The sequence below is a fragment of the Parambassis ranga genome, chromosome 1 (assembly GCF_900634625.1).
Source record: "Parambassis ranga chromosome 1, fParRan2.1, whole genome shotgun sequence".
NCBI lineage: Eukaryota > Metazoa > Chordata > Actinopteri > Ambassidae > Parambassis > Parambassis ranga.
Window position 1 is genome coordinate 16310339 of NC_041022.1, and position 18849 is coordinate 16329187.

Consider the following 18849-nt stretch of genomic DNA (forward strand, 5'->3'; position numbering starts at 1 on the left):
TCCACTAAAAGCAGGCAGGGGTTAGACCCCACAGTGCTGCATGATTATGAAACCAGTGCAGTCATGTGATGTCTTCTCTCATCATCATCATGACAAGTTGGAAGTCTGACCTTCCGCCAGCACACAGTTTGCCATGCAGGGATTGAAGATTGAAATACAGCAGCGGCAGTGCACTTGAGGATACACTAGGGGCGGAGTTTGACCTCTCAAGTCTCAAAACATCACTAATCCGCGTCGGACATTCTGGGCCAGGCCATCATCGGCCCCGTTTGGATCCCCCCTCCTAAAGAAAAAAGGACGAATTTCCACCGAAATAACAGCGTCCTGGTGTGTGTGCGCTCTTCTTCAGCAGAGGCTCGCACTGCCTCTTGTGTGCGTGCCGGAGGGGCTGGGACTGCTGCCAGAAAGCGCGTTACATGCGGCTGGACATATCTGCAGTCATTTCTGCCCAGTTCTGTATTTGCAGGATTCAGGGAGAAGTGTTTGGGATTTTGCGCGTTGACAGCTGGACCGCTCTGCGCCGTGTGTGGAGACCAGAACAACTATCCGCTCCCCCTGTAAGGTGAGTGCGCGGTACTTGTTTTCTTACTGCATGAAGGCAAGTTGCGGCATATTTTGTCACAGTGGAGCCATTCCCGTGTAGCGGCGCACCGCGCTGCTGTTCCCGCTGACAGCACGTCTCCTGCCTGTGGGAGCGCGCCTGCTGAGGCTTTGGGGTGTTTCTCACGGCAGGGACATCAAATCCCCTTCAATGGATGCATGTCCTCTTAATGAACCCGACAGCGAAGATGGGCGCCTATGTCAAACCGTATAGGCCCATACAGGCGTCACATGGTGTCACAGAGGCTGCTGAACAAACACATGTGGGCACTGACATCAAAAGAATGCTTTAATTATGAAACTGCAGTAAAATGTTGTGACCTAAAATCTCCAAGAGGTCCTGAAATCTATATTTTATTTATTTTTTTGTACAGAAATGACAACAGGCAGATAAAATACCCCGGCCATGCATCTAATTCTAATTGAAAATATTGATTTTGACAAATGGAGAATACCACTAGATCAAGATAAAGCAAATGAAGTCTGTGTGTTTTCATTTTGTTTCAGTGGGCTGAGGCCAGCTGAAGTACAGTTTGCTGCTTTTATTATTATTATTTGCAAATAACATAAGTAAAGAAGCAGTAGCTGGGTCAAGAATAAGCAGGTGTTTAAAAACCATTGAATGTTGCTGCACTGTTGATGTGCATTAGTGTGTTTTTGTGTGTGTGTGTGTGTGTGGTCGACCTCATCCTTTCTTTCCCTCCCCACATTTCATCCAGTTGCCATTCTAATGTCCAGTAGCACATGGCTGAGGCTACCCTGTGGCTGATCCCGACAATGCTTTCAACAAACCGCTCCGGAGGTGCATGGGGATGAAATGGATGGAGCCAATGGCCAGACCAACACACCAGCTCCCACGTCCCAGCATGTCCAGCTGCAGCAAGTCTCCCCCCAACTCTGGAGAAGGTAAGACGAAAAGATTCATTTGATGTCCGTCCAAATCTGTCATTTGGATTAGCGATGCAGTGAACACTGTGTCCAAGATGAGCTGAATTTTTCACCCAGGTCCTCCACTGTGTCGTGTAATGATGTTATCAGTGTGATGTGAGATGTGAAATGTGGGTGAATAATTAAATGTAATGCAACGTTTCCTCATATAACTGCAGTGAAATCACACTATAAATGTTGAAGAACGTAAGGAGTCATGTATAAAAAGATAATGTGTGAAACATTTTAAGGGATATAGACACAAAACTAAACAGCAGATACAGCTTATGTGTTCATTAGTTGCAGGCTCTAACTCCATGGCATGGGTGAAGATGTTCAAAAAACCCGGAGGAGGCCTGAAGAAGTCCTACCAGCCTGGCAGCATGCTGTCTCTTGCACTGACCAAAGGCCTGTTGAATGAACCTGGGCAGAATAGCTGCTTCCTCAACAGCGCTGTCCAGGTGAGGGCTGTTTCCTTCTATGATTAAAATATGGATTATAAATCAGAATTACTGCAGAAAATACTTTAGTAACTTCACTAAAGTTATAACAATCAGCTCCAGTTTCTGATCACCTCAGATGTCACAAATAAAAACTAACCTATGATAGCTGGATTTTATGATTTTCATTAATGATGTGCTGATAACTGGGAATTGTTGTGTATGTGTGGCTCACTGAGTGACACACATCAGCAATGATTGCTGCAGAGCTTCAGGGCTAATGTTCACAAGAGTACTGACAGCATACAGATAGCTTTTCTGTGTATAAAAATAGATCCGTTTCATTCATCTGTATTTTAACAGACGTGCCGTTGTTGAATCTTCACAGGTGCTTTGGCAGCTGGACATCTTCAGAAGAAGTCTGAGGCAGCTCTCAGGGCACTTCTGTCTCGGTGATAGCTGCATTTTCTGTGCTTTAAAGGTAAGTTAGACAGGATGTTGTGTTTAAAGTTTGTTTCATTTTAAGCTAACTATGATGTTGTTGTCCTTTTGTCAGAGTATATTCAGCCAGTTTCAGCAGAGCAGAGAGCGAGTGCTTCCCTCCGACAGCCTGCGCAACGCCCTCGCTGAAACCTTTAAGGATGAGCAGCGCTTCCAGCTCGGCCTGATGGATGATGCTGCTGAGTGCTTCGTACGTTGACACTGTGCCATTGTCTTGTAAAGTCAGTTCAGAGGGCCTTTCCACAGTAACTCGGCATCAACAGTGTTAAGTTTTGTCCTGCTTATTGACACTGAAGGTCAGAACAACCAACTCTTAATAGTTGTAGAACTTTGACGGGGCGTCCCTTTAGAAAGATGATATGATTAAACTCAACATATTGTTTGTTTGTGAGTAATATTTTAGAAGGTAGTTGTGAGATTTTGAACTTTCTTTGTCATGCATGTACTGAATGCTGGCCCTGTATCTGCTCTTGTATCTTTATTATTAGGAGAACATCCTGGAGCGAATTCATCTACATATAGTTTCAGACACAGCATCGGATGCTTGCTCATCAAAATCCTGCATTACCCATCAGAAGTTTGCAATGATGCTTTACGAGCAGGTAACACATATATGCTGTTAATCCAAGAAATATGCAACACATGAGCACAGATTTTTACAGTGTAAACTGTGAAGTCGTAACCTAGTAGAGTCAGGAATATACACACTGTGGGCCAAAGTTTAAATATGAAACAACTTCTTTTTTTTTCAGTTTGTGTGCCGCTGTTGTGGTGCGTCTTCAGACCCACACCCATTCACGGAATTTGTACACTACGTCTCCACCACTGCTTTATGGTGAGTACCTCACCGACTGACATGGCTTTAAAAGTGGGATATAAAAATGAGGCCAGAGCACTAATCCTGATTTAAAAGTAAAAGTATTATACAAGGTTAGCAGAAAATTAATTGATTGTTCTTAAGAGCCCCATATATCATTTACTATGGTGTACAGGGGAAAATATATATATGTATATACACAAGCACCAAAAGGCTTTGAGCAACTTTTCCCACAGAGTAAGGTAGAGTTAAGCTTTCATATAAAGTATTTTCCAGAGGATAAAAAAACATGTAGTTCTTAGGAAAGAAGTTACAGAGTTTTATTGTATTTTTAGCTGCTAATGCTTCATGCAATAAAATAAAATGGAGAGAAACACCAGTATAAGCTGACACATTAATACACCGTCTGTTTATGGAGATTGGTGGAAAGACCGAGCAATGTGGTAGCAACAAACAAATGACCAACTCAACATGAAGGAAAAGTTTCTCATCTGTTTATATTTGTTTGTTTACAGTGGACAGGAAAGGAATTAATACTTCTGTTGATAGTGTCAACAAAAAAAAACATGATGGCCATGTTTACCATAATAATAATAATGATAGTAAAATGTGCATAAGTAATTAATAATGTTTTATAAAAGAACAACACATCTTTCATTTGCCCATCATGACTCTGTCTTGTCTGTCTTCACCCATCATGACTCTGTCTTCGTCTAAAGCCAACAGGTCGATCGCATGTTGGGGAAGAGTGAGCGGCTGAGGTCGGACATGTTCGGAGAGCTGCTGCAGGCAGCCAACAACACAGGAGACCTCCGAAGCTGCCCGGTACGTATGTGATCTTTACATCTGTACAAAGTACCAGCTCGGTGCTTTCCCCCTGCTCAGTGAAACCACCTGTCTGCTTTCAGCGGGTGAATGCTGATGTCTTACAGGCAGCTTATTAATACATAATTTGGCCGCTCAGTTTAACGGTTAACTTGTAGCTGTAAAAACGGACACAAAAATGGTTCTTGTGGAGTACACTGAGTACACTGTGTGCTTTCTGCTGTGACACCGCACTTGAAGCGGCCGGAAGGAGACGGTGCCAGACTAGTGTTAGGATATAAATAGCGGTAGGGGCTTATCCATGTTTTTTTTTCTCTCTCATCTGTATTTGCTACCGCTGTCTCTTCTCTTCAGTGTGCATCAGTTTGGTAAAAGCTGAGTGGTCTTTTCCTTTAAAGTCTTCTGTCACACATTTCAACTTCAGAATTGACCTGATGATGTCCAATGTTCTGTCTCTGTGCACTTTTGTTCTGGTTTAACAATTTTTATTTTGGTCTATTTTATGTATTCATTTTTATTTTAGACAGAGAATGAGACAAAGCTAAATATTTTAATGTGTGTGTTATGTATTGTGGGAAAACATCCACGTCACAGGTGCCCAATGAATCATGGGATACTTTGGATCCGGCCTTTAAAATGTTATGAATCCTTTGACTGAATCAGTCAGTCATCCGCTGCAACTTTTCAACTGAGACCTAACTCATAACTGTACATAATATAATAATGAGCATATTGTACTTATACATCATTTGTTTAGTGTTCACCCTTATCTTTTTGGCTCCATGTTTTTCTCTATATTTTGCAGAGTGACTGCGGTCAGAGCATCAAGATCCGCCGTGTTCTCATGAACTGTCCGGAGATCGTCACCATAGGATTCGTCTGGGATGCTGAGCAGTCTGATCTCACGGACGATGTCATCAGGTCCCTTGGCCCACGTCTGAACCTGTGCGGGGTAAGAGCTGAAAAGACTGGGCGGCACTGTCTGCTGCTCATACGGCACCAAATGCATTATTTCACCTTGTTAAGTACATACTGAGAATTCATATTGTGAATGGAAATGAAGGTCAGTGTGTTGTAATCTTTAAACTGGCTCCACACACATAAATGTCATTCACAGTGGATTTAGCATCTGGCAGAGTAATTTGTGGCAGTCAAACCTCAATTTGCTCTCTTTCAGCTTTTCAACCGAGTCACTGATGAAAATGCCAAACGGAGTGAGCTGCATCTGGTGGGGATGATCTGTTTTGCGAGTAAACATTACTCAGCTTTTGCCTATCACACCAAATCTTCAAAATGGATGTTTTTTGATGATGCTACTGTAAAGGAGGTTAGGACGTCTGCGTTTAATCCGCTTTGCCCCTTTTTTATAAGTCTGCTACCTGTTACTGTGTGTTTTAAAGTCACACTTTACTTTTTCCCCAGATTGGATCCAAATGGAAAGATGTTGCCTCTAAATGTATCAGAGGACATTTCCAACCTCTTCTCTTGTTTTACACCAATCCTGAGGGAAGCCCGGTATCTAATGAGGATGCACCAAGACAAACCACCATGTGTCCCCGGTACAAGGCCCAAGTAAACGGTGACGTGACGGGTAAGAAAGTCCTCCTCTTAGCAACATAGCTTTGAGACATATAAATTAAATATATGGATTTTTTAAGGGTAAGTCGTTCATTTACAGATGTGATGATTGCAGGTGCGCGTCTATACAACGTGTTACGGTAAAAAAAGTAAAAGTAGAGGTGAAAGGTCCAGATTTCAGTAATTATTTATTAGCTTTGATTGAACATGTAGAAAAAACTTGAACAATGTTTGAAGTCCAGTTTATTTAATGTCTTAAAAGCCTCAGACATCAGTTCACACTGTGCTGTTCATTGCATCTTAACTAAACTTGCCAGTGTTTCTAAAATCCTGCTACAGTCATGCATAAACACAAACAGCACTAAAGTCACATGACATGCAGATTTATCTCAAGGGTGCACATGCTCAGAAAAATACTTCATCCTTTGACATGTTAGGGAACCTGAGGTGAAGCTGCGACCTAAGAGATCATGATAGGGATTAGTCAGTTTTATTTTCAGTATTCTCATAATTTCAGTTCCAAAAATCCTAATCCATTTCAGCATCTGAACAATCCTTGTGAAAGTATCGTTAAGTGAAATTAAACTGCATCAGTTCCTATGATGATACGACAGCTAGACTTAAATATGCAAATTACAGATATGGTTCGTGTTGGGATTGTGCTGTTAAACCACAGGCAGAAAGATTGTCCTGCCCTGTGCGCTGGCTTGAACTTGACATGAGGATGATGCCTCTGTTGCACGCAGATTACCACCCACGCCTCTCTCCCTAATCCCTACTCCTGTGGCCAAACGCACTCATGTTCCAGCCCTACAGCTCTCACTCCTCCCCTGGACGTTTCCGATGTTTGCCTCCATTAATTTATCAGCTTGGATTTTTGGCAATGGCGTCTTGCCTGGATTGTTTTGCTTTAATGTGGCGCCCAGAGACTCTGACATGGGACAGGATTCTTGTTTTAATGACACGCTGCGTGAGTAATTGACGTGTTTGCTTCACAGTCAAATATGACTCGGTTTTGTAAAAATTTGCATAAGATTTGTACCAGCCTTTGTCATGTCTTTGTTAGATTATATTTTAAGACATGCTTCAGCAATATGAATATGCTCTGGAATGGTGCTGGCATTTCATTTCATTTGCTTAACAAAAAGTCTCTGTTTGACTTCAGGCAACAGGATGAAGTGCGCATTAGTTAATTACTTGGCAGATGTGTGAGGTGCACTTTATCCAAATCTACAATCCTGTTTTAGAGGACCTACTTACATTCATCAGCATTAGTCCATACAGACAAATCTGGAAATCCATGATACTACAGCTTTTACCCTCTGCTGCTGTAACATGCACACAGCATTATGCATTTTGTGACCTTATGTTTCACAGAGTGCTCTTCACCTGACTCCAGATTGTCACGCTGTTCTTACAGACCTTAACAAAAATGCGTAGCCTCATGTTGAAGTGCACTGCAGCTACATAAAAACACATGCAATGAATTAATCAGTCCTGACTAGAGGACAACAAAAGACTAAAGAATAAGGTGCCAATGCTAATTTGGAGGGGCAGATGCTCGTCGTTTACGTCATCACTCTTCCTCATGCTGACCTTGTTACAGAGGCAAAGGAAACACCACAGGGTTGGCAGATGTGGCAGCAGTAGTGTGTTAAAGTTAATGATGCAGCATCTGTTATTTAGTAAGTTTGGTCTCTTGCCCCATTTGCAGCGAGATTCAGGATGATGCTGCATTCTGAAACCAACAATTAAAATTGCACTAAAATTCAGGTCATCAACAATCATTTCGACCATGAATACCTATCATAGAATATGATTTACACATCATAATCTGACCTTTAGTTCCTCTTTTCCTCTCAGTGAAACATCCTCTCGGCAGTCCTAACAAATTTCAGGACCCTTTCATGGAAAATCAGCAGAGGCCAGGTGACACATCAAAAAAGGACAGAGGGCATCGCAGAACTGAGCCATCACAACACAAAGGTGCCTTGTGTCTGTGTCACACTGTTGTGTAGTTGTAGCAGTTGTAAATTGTAGATAGCTTTGATACAAACTGCTGCACATCAGTGTGAAATTGAAGTACTGCAAACAATCTATGTCCGCTCACTCTCTCTCTCTCTCTCTCTCTTAGACATGTCACATACAAGGTCCTCGTCCCCACCAGAGAATGGGCCAAGGCCTCCTGTGGAAAAACTCAAAAGCTATCCACGTACTGAAAAGTCTTCAAACCACATCAGCAGAGGATCTCAGGAGCCACATGGTACACAGAGTGGTGGGCACAACCGAAGGACCAACACTTCACCCGGACACTATGATCAGGAGAACTGCCACGAGCAGTGGGAAAAAGGTGGGGGTGGAGGAAGCCGTAATAAGTCCAAGTCCACCTGGAGACCAATACGGGAGGTGCTGAATGTGGACACTGTACTGAACGAACTCGAGCAGCGCCGCAAACAGCAGCATGACAGCCCTCTTAGCAGTAAGCCTTCACCCCAAGAACGAGTGCACACCGAACCAATTCGGGACCGTGAACCCAGGGAATATGTACGAAGTAGAGAGGATCGTAAACAGAAGTGTTTAATGACAATTTATGAAGACGAGCAGCGGCATGAGACCGAGAGCCACAGCTCTGTGGAGTCAGAGAGCCGGGCCAGCCAACAGAGGGGCGGCAGACTAAAGGGCGGCCCCAAGACTCTGCTGCGCAGTGATACCTGGACCATTCAAAGGACAGAGTCTGGCTATGAGAGCAGCGATAGACTCAGCAGTGGCTCCACCAATCCTGACTCACCTGGAGTTGATGGCTTTGCTGTTAAAGACCAGAGATCAACACCAGAGGCACCGGTACAAAGGTGAGGAATCCAAACAAATACATGTTTGTGTCTGCTGCACACCACCCTGATGAAGTGCTGTAGGTGCCTTTGTAGACCTCACAGGTCTCACTGTCCAACATTAAATGAGACAGAGAACGGATTTGCTGTTTGCACCTTCAGCTGTCACAGCTAGCTTCTTGTCTGGCAGGCCTGGACATCTGAAACTGTGGAACTTCTTTAGCTCTTAAAGTTTCTTTTGCAGGAAAAAGAAGGGCACATTTCTTAAAGGAGGCTGTCAAATACCTACTGTAGCATCTGCAGACTTAACATCACAGTTAAATAAGACATTTGATGATAAACGTGAGTGATGCTGAAGCAGACTTCTGATTATATTTGTCATATCTCCCTTTAAATACATATAGTTCATGTGTATAATTTTTAAATGATAACTTACCATCCTGGTCTCCACTGTACTGTGACAACAATCAGAAATGTATTTATAACCAAGGTGATCTTGATTCTTCAAAACTAAAAATTAGGCTCATGCTGTCTTGTGATTCTGTATTTTCAGTCAGCTACATCAAAAGGGAGGCGATGCAAAGTCCAGTGTATCCAGTACAACATCCTCACCATCACACAACGGTAAGGTCCTAAGATATAACTCAGTAGAAGTCATAACCACAGTCACAGTCACAACCACAGCTTACTATTGATTTGTAATGTTTTGGGTCTTTGCAAAAGGATAAAATGAACCTCCGATGTACAAAAAGTCAGATTACAACTGAAACAGCAATAAGAGCATAAAGAGCATGTCACAGTTTACTATCAGTAAATGACAATACAGTTAATCTGCAATACATGTTACCTACAGGAAAAGATTTACAAGGAAAAAGGACTTTAATCTTACAATAGATCTGTTGTGTAAATGTAACCTCTGGCTGTTTTTCTTTCTTTCTTTCTCATAATGTGAAAGTAATTGAAGATTGATTAATGTCTGGGTTTGGTTTCTGAGCTTGTACTGGCTTATTTAACCTCTTCACCCAGTCAGCCCTGCACAGGCATTAATCTGATGATAATCCCTCAAAGCTCATTCAGATAGCACAGCTGGACGTGACTGCTGGCATTGTCATAAATATCTTTCCGCTGCATGCATGCAGTTACTTTTTGAGTGTGCTGCACTTGATACTTTATCGAGGCTATGCGCATCTAGAGCCAGAGTTACCAACCAACAGCTAAAGCTTTTATCCTTGCGTGGACCTCTCCAGGGCAACAGCAAAGAAAAAAATAACACATCTATTTTTAAAGGGAAGGAATTCAGCGGCGCGCTGCCTCTCACTGTGCTGCTGTACGGAGTGAGCATGCTGACTGATTCATCCAGCTGTAAAGTCTAGTGGGGTTAACTCTGCTGCTGCTGCTGCCACCTGCTGTGTCTTCTTAGGTTCTGACTACGTTTGTTTATTCTGTGTGTGCATTTTCTGTGCCCTTATATGCAATTAGGGTAGACGGTTAAACTCTGATATTAATCTTGCAATTCAGAGAAAAATAAATGAATTCTGAATTGGAAGCTTACATTTTTTAGCAGAAATCTCAGTTTTTTCTCAGGATTCCAAATAGTTACATCTAAAAGCCTCAGAAAAATCTGTTGATTAATCTCGGTGCTCTAATCTTTTCTCTCTCTCTCTAGTTGTTCCTCTTATTGTTGATGTCTTTCCATTGGTAATATTTGTAGGTATTTTTTTATCTTTTGCCGTAGTGTAGAGGTATCCCGGCTTATAGCTTTGTTGTCATCTCTTAAACATTAGCACACAGCTGTAGTGTTGTAACATTAGGATATAATACTAAAAGTAGTGACACAATGCAAGTAGTCACAGAAGAGCAGAGATGTTTATGATAGGTTTTTATACGGTGCCTTTTTTTTCTTTACAGGTAAACATCAGCCTAAACCTCAGGGAAAGAACCATGACCAGGTTTCACATTCACATCTCAAGTCCAGCCCAAGTTCAAGGTAAGGTGTCTTTTATTGTATATTATACAGTATACATACATTATATTAATGTACAGTGAAAGGGGAATTCTGCTGACACTGTATGTTTTTAAAAGAAACACGTTTGTTTTGTCCACTCAGTAACCACATAATACTGCTGACATGAAACTGACTTCTTGTTCCCAGTAGGTGGCAGCATGACTGTTAGAGTATAAAACCATATACATGTCTTCACAGTGGGACTCTTGAGAATATGTACATTTTAGGGACAGTATAACAGACATAATAGCAACGCTGGTGTCAAGACTTTTTTGCTGATGATGTCAGCAGTATAAATATAAAACACAGCAACATTTCTTGTTGCCAGGAGGTGGCACTGTGACTATACAAAGATATTGGCATACGCTTGAATGCTCATCATTACTGTGACGTTTGGACCAGATGTGATGAAGTATGTGGCAACTACAGCAACTTCCTGTTGTTTGACAAGGGTCAAGGTTGCAGCACCTCCATGGACAAACTGCATTACAGCGGTTTAATCTTTTGATACCTTTTGCTCATTAATGTCTTAAGACCTCTGGGGCTAATAAATGAAGTCCATGTGGAAGTGTTAAAACTGTAGTTCACCCTGTTGCCTCTAGGGGCTGCTCCAAAGTGATTTATTCCCCATAGGCTCCCATTTAAAAGGCATCTATAACTTGAGTGACAGACGGGGGCTGTATGAGCTTCTTGTTTCTACTACTGCCTGTCTACATTACCTCCACTTGCTGTCCACCTCTTTGCCTGTATTTGGAGATTAGGCAGACTGCGATCAGGGCCTATTACAGAAATCAGAAACCTATAGGTGACATCAAGGAACCAGCATCCATAGTTGTGAAAGGTGTGAACATACAATGGTGGACTTCCGGTTGGTTTTAAAGGAAACCTCAAAGAGACTTCTCTTCATCTTGATGATTTACATATGCATACTGCATTTTGTGCAAACCAGGACCCAGATCTCATTCTTAGGGGTGCTGCTGGACCACATGGCCATGCCTACTCAAGGGGACAATAAAATACAAAAATGTTCATAGAAAAAAGAGAAATTAGCAGCTCTTCTTTTAGGTAAAAGACAAAGAATAAGAAAAACAACCTAACTTAAATGTTTTTCTGCGTTTGTAGACGAAAATCAAAGTACACTTGTAGTACTTCCAGAAAAGTGGTGTCATCAGAGAGGAACTCTGCCGGTCCAGACAACAGGCAAAGTGAGCAGCAGGACCTGGCAAACTGTAGAGGGCACACTGCAGAAAGTACGGCCCTGAGGCAGATCACAAAAACCAGCAGCTCTGAATGGAACAGCTCCGATGATCTGGCTCTCTCTGAGCCAGAGGACAGAGAAAGCACTTACCTCTCCAGTAACAGTGAGGCAGTCACCTCTGATTCTCAGTGTCCTCATGTAACCCCGTCGTACCACCCTCCTAACAAAGCAACGGCAGAACCTCCCCAGCTCAACAACCAGCGTCAGCTTGGTACTTCAGGGTCGCCTCACCTTCGACCCCCCCAACGGGCTCCTTCTCACCAGGGTGAAACAAGCCATGCAATCTTCCGTCCCAGGATGCTTCAGGAATCCTTTCCATCAAGTCCTCGCCTTTCGTCCACATCCTTCGTCAGTCCTCACAGGAGGCCTGACATGTCGGGCCTTCGAACTTTCTCAGATGCAAGCTCCAAGTCGGGCTCCGACCCTGAAAGGAGCACCCCTTCGTCGTGTGACAGTGAGGAAAGACTGAGTGGAAGCAGAGCAGAACAGGCAGTGCCACCTCAAGAGGTTTCTCTGACAACATACTTTACTGTGGATAACTGTATGACGGAAACATACCGTCTCAAGTACCACAACCAGAGGCCTCTTGTCCTCTCTGCCACTGTGCCACGGACAGCGGTTGTTAGTGAGCGGAGAGATAACAGCCACACACTTCCCGGTGACACACACTCACAAGACGTGCCAAAAGCCAGACCTGAAACAAGTAAGGACAAAATGACAACGTCCAGTTGTTTCCTTTGTTTGTGTGTCAATGTACGGACAGAATGCTGTCATAAAAAGTGTTTTTAACAACATTGTTCAATCCTTTTCTTCTTCACAGGCCATAATAGCAATAAACCCACTGCAAAATGGAACCCAGTGACAGCCAAAGGACTGGATGACCGTGTTTTTTTATGAGAGTTTCTTGGTAAGTTTTGTTTACATGAATGGACAGTATTAACTGGATGCCAAAGAGTTTACAGAATGGAAATATGTTGAGAAGCCGGGACATCTCCAAACCCAGTGGAACTTATTTATGCAAGCTTGTCACATAAGTAAAACCTGTTTCTAAATGCTTGTTATGTATAGTTTGACAGATTATCAGCTACTGCATATATTTTCCATTGTTCCTCAGTGTTGCTGCAAGTTCAGTTTGAATCAGTTTGCACAAAGGTTTTATGATCACCTCATGTCAAAATAAAGATGTTTATTTTTTTTAAATGTGTGCAGTAGGTCTGCAGAACAGGGGATAAACATATTTAAGGTAAAGCATGAAAAAGGTCTGTACAGGAACGAATGAAGTTTGACGACAGAACCGAGCATGTTGAAATGAAACGATTAACCTGATTATGATGTCATTTTCACATAACAACAGTTAAAGGAATAAAGATCAGAAATGAATTTCTTGGGATCCCAGAAAATACACACAGTCACAGCTGCTCACGCCTAGTTACTGATTTGTTTGTTATCACTTCTTTTTACAACGTGTGTGTGTTAATGAATGACTGTGGGCTGTGCCAAATCATTCAACACTACACACTGTGTTGACATGGTTCCTGATTTCCAATCAAATTTGATGCAATTTATCAAATATAGCTTCATTTATCTTTCACTTTCTGCCAGTCTACAGAGTATTGTGTTGGCTGATGGTGTCATCCAGCAGATAGGGCAGCCGTCAGGCTAATCAGCAGTTCACACTACCCCATCATGCAGCCTTGTGTATTCTTCCTTAGATTGTGCTGACTCTTGTATTTTTTTTTTTTGTAAATCAGTGATGTCAAGATGTATTTTTTCCAGTCTTCCTCCTAATGTAGACAGATTTAAACAGGTCTGTATTTGCAGGTATTTTCATAACAATGCCAGTGTAATTGATATATATGACATTCATAAGAATAATGTTCTGAAACCTGCATGTGGCCTTTAACTTAATCATACTAGCTGTGTGTACAGCGTTAGCATGAGCAGCATGGAAATACTGGACCGCGAGTCCGCCCGACATAACGTTCTAATAGATTTTATTTAATTATAATAAAAAAGAAATTCATCAAATAGCGATTTGTAACTATACAGTTGAATGTTGTCCTCTTTTATTGGTTATGCATTCATCTTAATATAAAGCTACGAGATAAAAATATACTACAAAACGAGAGACGTGCTATGCATTCACATAAAATCACTTTAAATGTAGATTGTGGTGTTTTTAAGTCTTTCTACGAACACCTTAAAATCTTTTCACAGATATTTTGTTTCTGCTCACTTGGTGGCCAAACTTTTTTTTCCATTCACAGTAACCTTTGTCCTGGTGTTTCTCAACTCCTCTCACCGAGCACATAGTCACTGAACCTCCTGCGTATGTGCATTGTGTTTGTGCTGTCTCACTCCTAAAAGATGGTAATTACAGATGTAATCACACCGGATCTAGTAATATGATACTTTGATTTTTCATTGTTCGTTTATGGACACAACAAGAATACACCTACATATGTATTGAACGCCTTCATTTGAGCAGCGTATCTATGATGCTCTCTGCACAGTGCTACATGTGACACATGCTAATTATTAGTAATCTTTACTCACTGTTATTTCAAGGTATATTTACTGATGTTGCTGACAGCTTGGATAAAATGAAGAGCAGTCCAGATTACCGCCATGTTTCCACACCTGATGTTGTTGATGATTTCCTGCTATTTATTTACTTCATATGTAACAAAATAGGAAGTCTGCAGTTTTATTTTTGTATCCTGAACATGTCTTCAGTTGTATGAAGTCAGTGCCTTGATTTAAAAAAAAAAAAAAATTGTGCACGAACCACCTTTAAGCAATGAAGGAAGATGAACAAAAGGGAGCAGCAGATGTCATTCAAAAAAATATGCAATTCTAAGAGTACCGTATGTGACACGACTCCATGTGTACCATTGGGATTGTGTGTGAGACTGAGGGCCAGGGGCATTTCCAGGTCTTAAACCGTTAGTTTAGCAGTTCTCTGAAAGTAAGAAATCCATCATTATAAGTAGCAAATGCACCCCACTTCTTGTAGCAGTTAACCCTTCACGTTTTCCTCCAAAGGCCCATCTCATAACGTCACAGTAGGCATTGCATCAGTCCTTATCTTTTATCTTGTGCTACACATACAGGTACAGAACCTAATTACACTGTATTGCATCAACACAGAAGAATAAAAGCGAACTTTCCACATTATGTCATCAGTATTATCTGTAACAGGCCGGTTTGATCCGATTTACTGAATCCTAACTGTCATACCTCTGTGTGGATTTGGCCTGACGTTGAATTGAGTTGTGTCCACTTCATGACTTGTGTAAGTACAGATCTAAACATTATAAAGAAACATGTCAAATCTGTCTACACTTTATATTTTTGTAGATAATATATACTTATTTTTATTCTTTGTTGAATAAAGTTTCAATTACTGTACCACACATGAGTCACTTTATTTGCAATGTCACCCAAACCTCCACAAAACACAACATAAATAGGCAGTTGGCTTTTATTGCTTGTATGAATATGTAATGTATTACAAGTAGTGCACTTTGTAGGTTTTGTTGGTATACATAGTTAATAATTCAACACAATACTGTATGTAATAAGTCAAACATCTTTCACTTGAGTTTTGTGGATGAGTCTAAACCTTCTTGAAAATCCTCTTCGCATCCACGCCTTCGTAGTTGTAGCTCTGTCGGAGGAAGATACAGATATTTCATTCATTTCAGGATCCGGTTGAATAATTGAGAAAATTAATATTCTACATCTGAGGTTATTATCTATTGAGACATGTGGAGAGAGTTGGTATACCAGGACTCTAATTGACATATTTACAAATGCAGCCATACCTGTATGAGTTCATCTCCTTGGACGATTCTGGTTGTCGTCAGTTGTTTTCCATTGTCCTTTCTGTTGAAGACCCCCTTCATCATGTCTCCCTCCATCGTCCATGAGCCCTGCACAGAGTGCAAAATAATACTGATGACAAGAGGGAAGCAGACTGCACTGATTGATAGCTTTACTGTTTGTGATATTGAGGATTCTAGTAATAAAAGTCAAGACTCAATGTTCGCTTTGTTGTCTTAGTGAATGAATGGACATCTCAGGTAGAGGGTCTAAAATGAAAATAAACACACAGAATCACAACTGTCACTTACTGAGAGTTCTGTTCCATCTGCAAGGCTGTATTCAAAGGTGACCCCCAGGGTGAAGTCAATTTCTAGAGTGCGGAAATTGCTGCTCTCCTTGACATGAAATGTGTCCCCATTCTGTTCGATGGTGATCTTCAGGTTGTCATGAGCAGCCAGCTTCCTCTTCATCACATTAATTCCTACCAGCACATGCCACATGTTCAGTAGAGCACCATGCACAAGACATATAATATAATATAATATAATATAATATCATATAATATAATATAATATAATATAATATAATATAATATATATTATGGTGCTTGCAGACAAAGATCTAACACACAGTGTCATATTGCATTGAACACTAACTATTTAATAACATCTCATGCAGTCTAAAGCAGGATATCAAGACTTTGTATGCCTCACCCATTTGTTCCATGAACTTTTCGTAGTTGTCATTGCGATCAATTTTCCAGGTGCCGTTGTAGGTCATTGTGGCTGTGAGGGTGGTGAGGCGACTTTGCAGCAGGGAGTGACTAACTCACAGTCTGCTGCTCCTTTTAAACCACACACACTCTTATCTCGCCATCTACCTGATTGCTGATGTGGCCGTTTAAAGCTCATATTGTGGTCAAGGCAATTTTTCACAGTGTATTTTTGACATCCTGTTGAACCTGTAACTCTGTTTACAAAAGGTGTTGGTTATCGCTTACCCGCTTTAGCAGTCGATACTAATTCTTTATTGTCCCTGAGGAAAAAATGTGCTCACAAGTCTGGTCATAGAGGTCATACATACAACCACACCACAACACGGAGTACAGCCTGGGGCTGCATGTGTGATCAGGGTCTCCTCTAGTTGTCAAGGATAAAAAAAAAACGCAGTTCAGTCATTAGTGTTCAAATACACATGCAGCATTTCCTACAAGAAATTGACACAGTATTGACACTTTTCCTCTGACCAGTGCTAATTATCCATCTAGACTGTTTTATTGTAAGTTTCAGAACTCTGGAGATACTGTTCAGCCTTCTAGCTCTGCAGTATCCAAGAGTTTATGAGTCCAGTTGCGTCAGTTTTAAAGTCCTGGATGACCTGAGTGAATGAGGGTCTTCACAGATGTGGCTCAGCAGTAATGTCTCCTTCCAGAAATCATGGCCTGTTTCATCAGGAACATCTCCTGAGCAATTTTATGAACTATTTCATAAAATGAACTATAATTTGCATCTTATCACTCAGCAAGATATCAGTGCACTAGATGTAATTGCTTTGCTCAAATGCAGCGGTGATCACTCCACTTGATAATGTGGGATAACTTTGGCCTCAATCTGGTCATTGCTAGTAAAAGAGACCTTTGATATTTGAAGTTAATATTAAACAAATACACATCATACACATGTGTTAGAGTCACTGAGCTACACTCACTATATGATTTAATGCTCTGCAGCTCCAGTAGTGTGTGGTGTTGAGAACAAAATGATGTCGTCATCAACAACAAACTAACCACTCGTGTCAAAAATAAAGGATTTATATGGTGAGCAGGCAGAAATATGCATGGGAAAGTAATTCAATATATCTAACAAATTCTGAAAAGAGAATGGATAAAATGCCACTATGTCAGTTCTTTTCCTTATCTGGTGTTCTTCTCATCTTATGTGGCACGAGAGACCTTTGCCTGACCTTCAAGTCCACCTCAGAGAATCTGCCTCTTATCAGAGAAACGTCTGTGACTGCAGTGATGAAATTCAGATGTACTTGATTAGGTCCCACACACACACACTTATCATCAACATCATTATGTCCCACTGGGTTTGTCCAAGTTGTAGTATCAGCTAAAAGATAACAGTAAAGTGTACAAATAAAAAAAAATGACACCACTACAGTGACTCAACCTGCTTTAATTCATGGTGCTTGTCCAGCAGGGCTGTTACACTCTAATAAATCAAGAGGAAAAGCTTCAAGTGAAAAAAGCCCCAATGAACCACCGAGAACAGAAACAGCATCAATACACTGATTATCCATTAATTGTTGACATTCTTAATTGTTAAGATTTTATGTAAGATATAGATTTTATTAGTAGTAGAGTCAACCCCATGACAGTCCAGAGTCAGGTGCCAAAGTCGTAGTCTTACATGCTCCTGTACTACTTCTGTAGGACTGCTGCCCCTCAGCATGATACAAAACCCAAAAATCTAACAGACACACACACACACACACACACACATACAAAATCAGATCTCCCTAAACCAAATATTTGTTAGTAAATGATTTGTTAACTGATCAACAGAATGACATATTTTGTCTTAATGAGATTTGGCTGGAAGAGGACATTTTATACTGTAAATGGTCTGAATCAACCAATAGACTAGAGGGCTGGTCTATTTAAATTCAATATTCCTAGTTATAATAATGCCCTGACTTTGCTTCTTCCACACCCTTTGATAACATTTGAAATTTTGTGGGATGAACATCAATTTTATATTATTTTAACTTTGTATTTTATTTTATTTTTCTATGGAAAGCTCTCATTTTGACCAATAGCTTCCCAGCCGTTTGATCTGTTCTAAATTGTAGTAGTCTAAGGGACCAGTAGGACACGCCTCACTTTATTGTAATGGAAGAATTGTGTTTTTTCCCTATATGATTTAATCATATTCATAAGAACTGCAGAAAAGTACAAAGAATAAACTAGTGTAACAGGAGAAGACATGCAGTAACTTGGCCAGGTTAATGTTCCCCACTATTGTAATCCCCTTACAAACCACTAGAGAGAGTGCCTTACATAACAATCTGTATACCACAGATAGTACTGATGCCTTTCACTTGTTCTGCTTTTAGAGTGTTGCCTTTTTTGTTTATCTGCAAAAATTAAGCCACAAATTCCGTCATAGATTGTAAGATCAGTGCAGTACCGAAGAAATGTCAAGTAGCACACACCTCATGACTTTTTATTAATTACC

The 18849-nt window shown here is 41.0% G+C and overlaps 2 protein-coding genes across 3 annotated transcripts; one reads left to right on the forward strand and one right to left on the reverse strand.

Annotated features, from left to right (window-relative positions):
• The first annotated feature begins 253 nt into the window (after positions 1-253).
• Positions 254-13000, forward strand: usp53b (ubiquitin specific peptidase 53b). Of its 2 annotated transcripts, XM_028406746.1 has the most exons (17): positions 254-562; positions 1320-1506; positions 1828-1988; positions 2356-2448; positions 2524-2658; positions 2957-3070; positions 3221-3303; positions 4005-4110; positions 4916-5062; positions 5288-5437; positions 5533-5701; positions 7552-7674; positions 7823-8537; positions 9070-9140; positions 10425-10503; positions 11644-12482; positions 12600-13000. In XM_028406746.1, the coding sequence occupies exons 2-17, from the start codon at positions 1407-1409 to the stop codon at positions 12674-12676; spliced, it is 3162 nt and encodes a 1053-aa protein (XP_028262547.1). In that variant the 5' UTR covers positions 254-562; positions 1320-1406; the 3' UTR covers positions 12677-13000. The 2 variants fall into 2 exon arrangements, with proteins under 2 accessions (XP_028262547.1, XP_028262539.1); XM_028406738.1 differs by having other exon boundaries at positions 11644-12615.
• Positions 13001-15245: 2245 nt separating this feature from the next.
• On the reverse strand, positions 15246-16479 carry fabp2 (fatty acid binding protein 2, intestinal). The gene is made up of 4 exons (XM_028407111.1): positions 16321-16479; positions 15916-16088; positions 15607-15714; positions 15246-15449 (listed from the first exon to the last, which is right to left on the reverse strand). The coding sequence occupies exons 1-4, from the start codon at positions 16385-16387 to the stop codon at positions 15399-15401; spliced, it is 399 nt and encodes a 132-aa protein (XP_028262912.1). The 5' UTR covers positions 16388-16479; the 3' UTR covers positions 15246-15398.
• Between the last annotated feature and the right edge of the window lie 2370 nt (positions 16480-18849).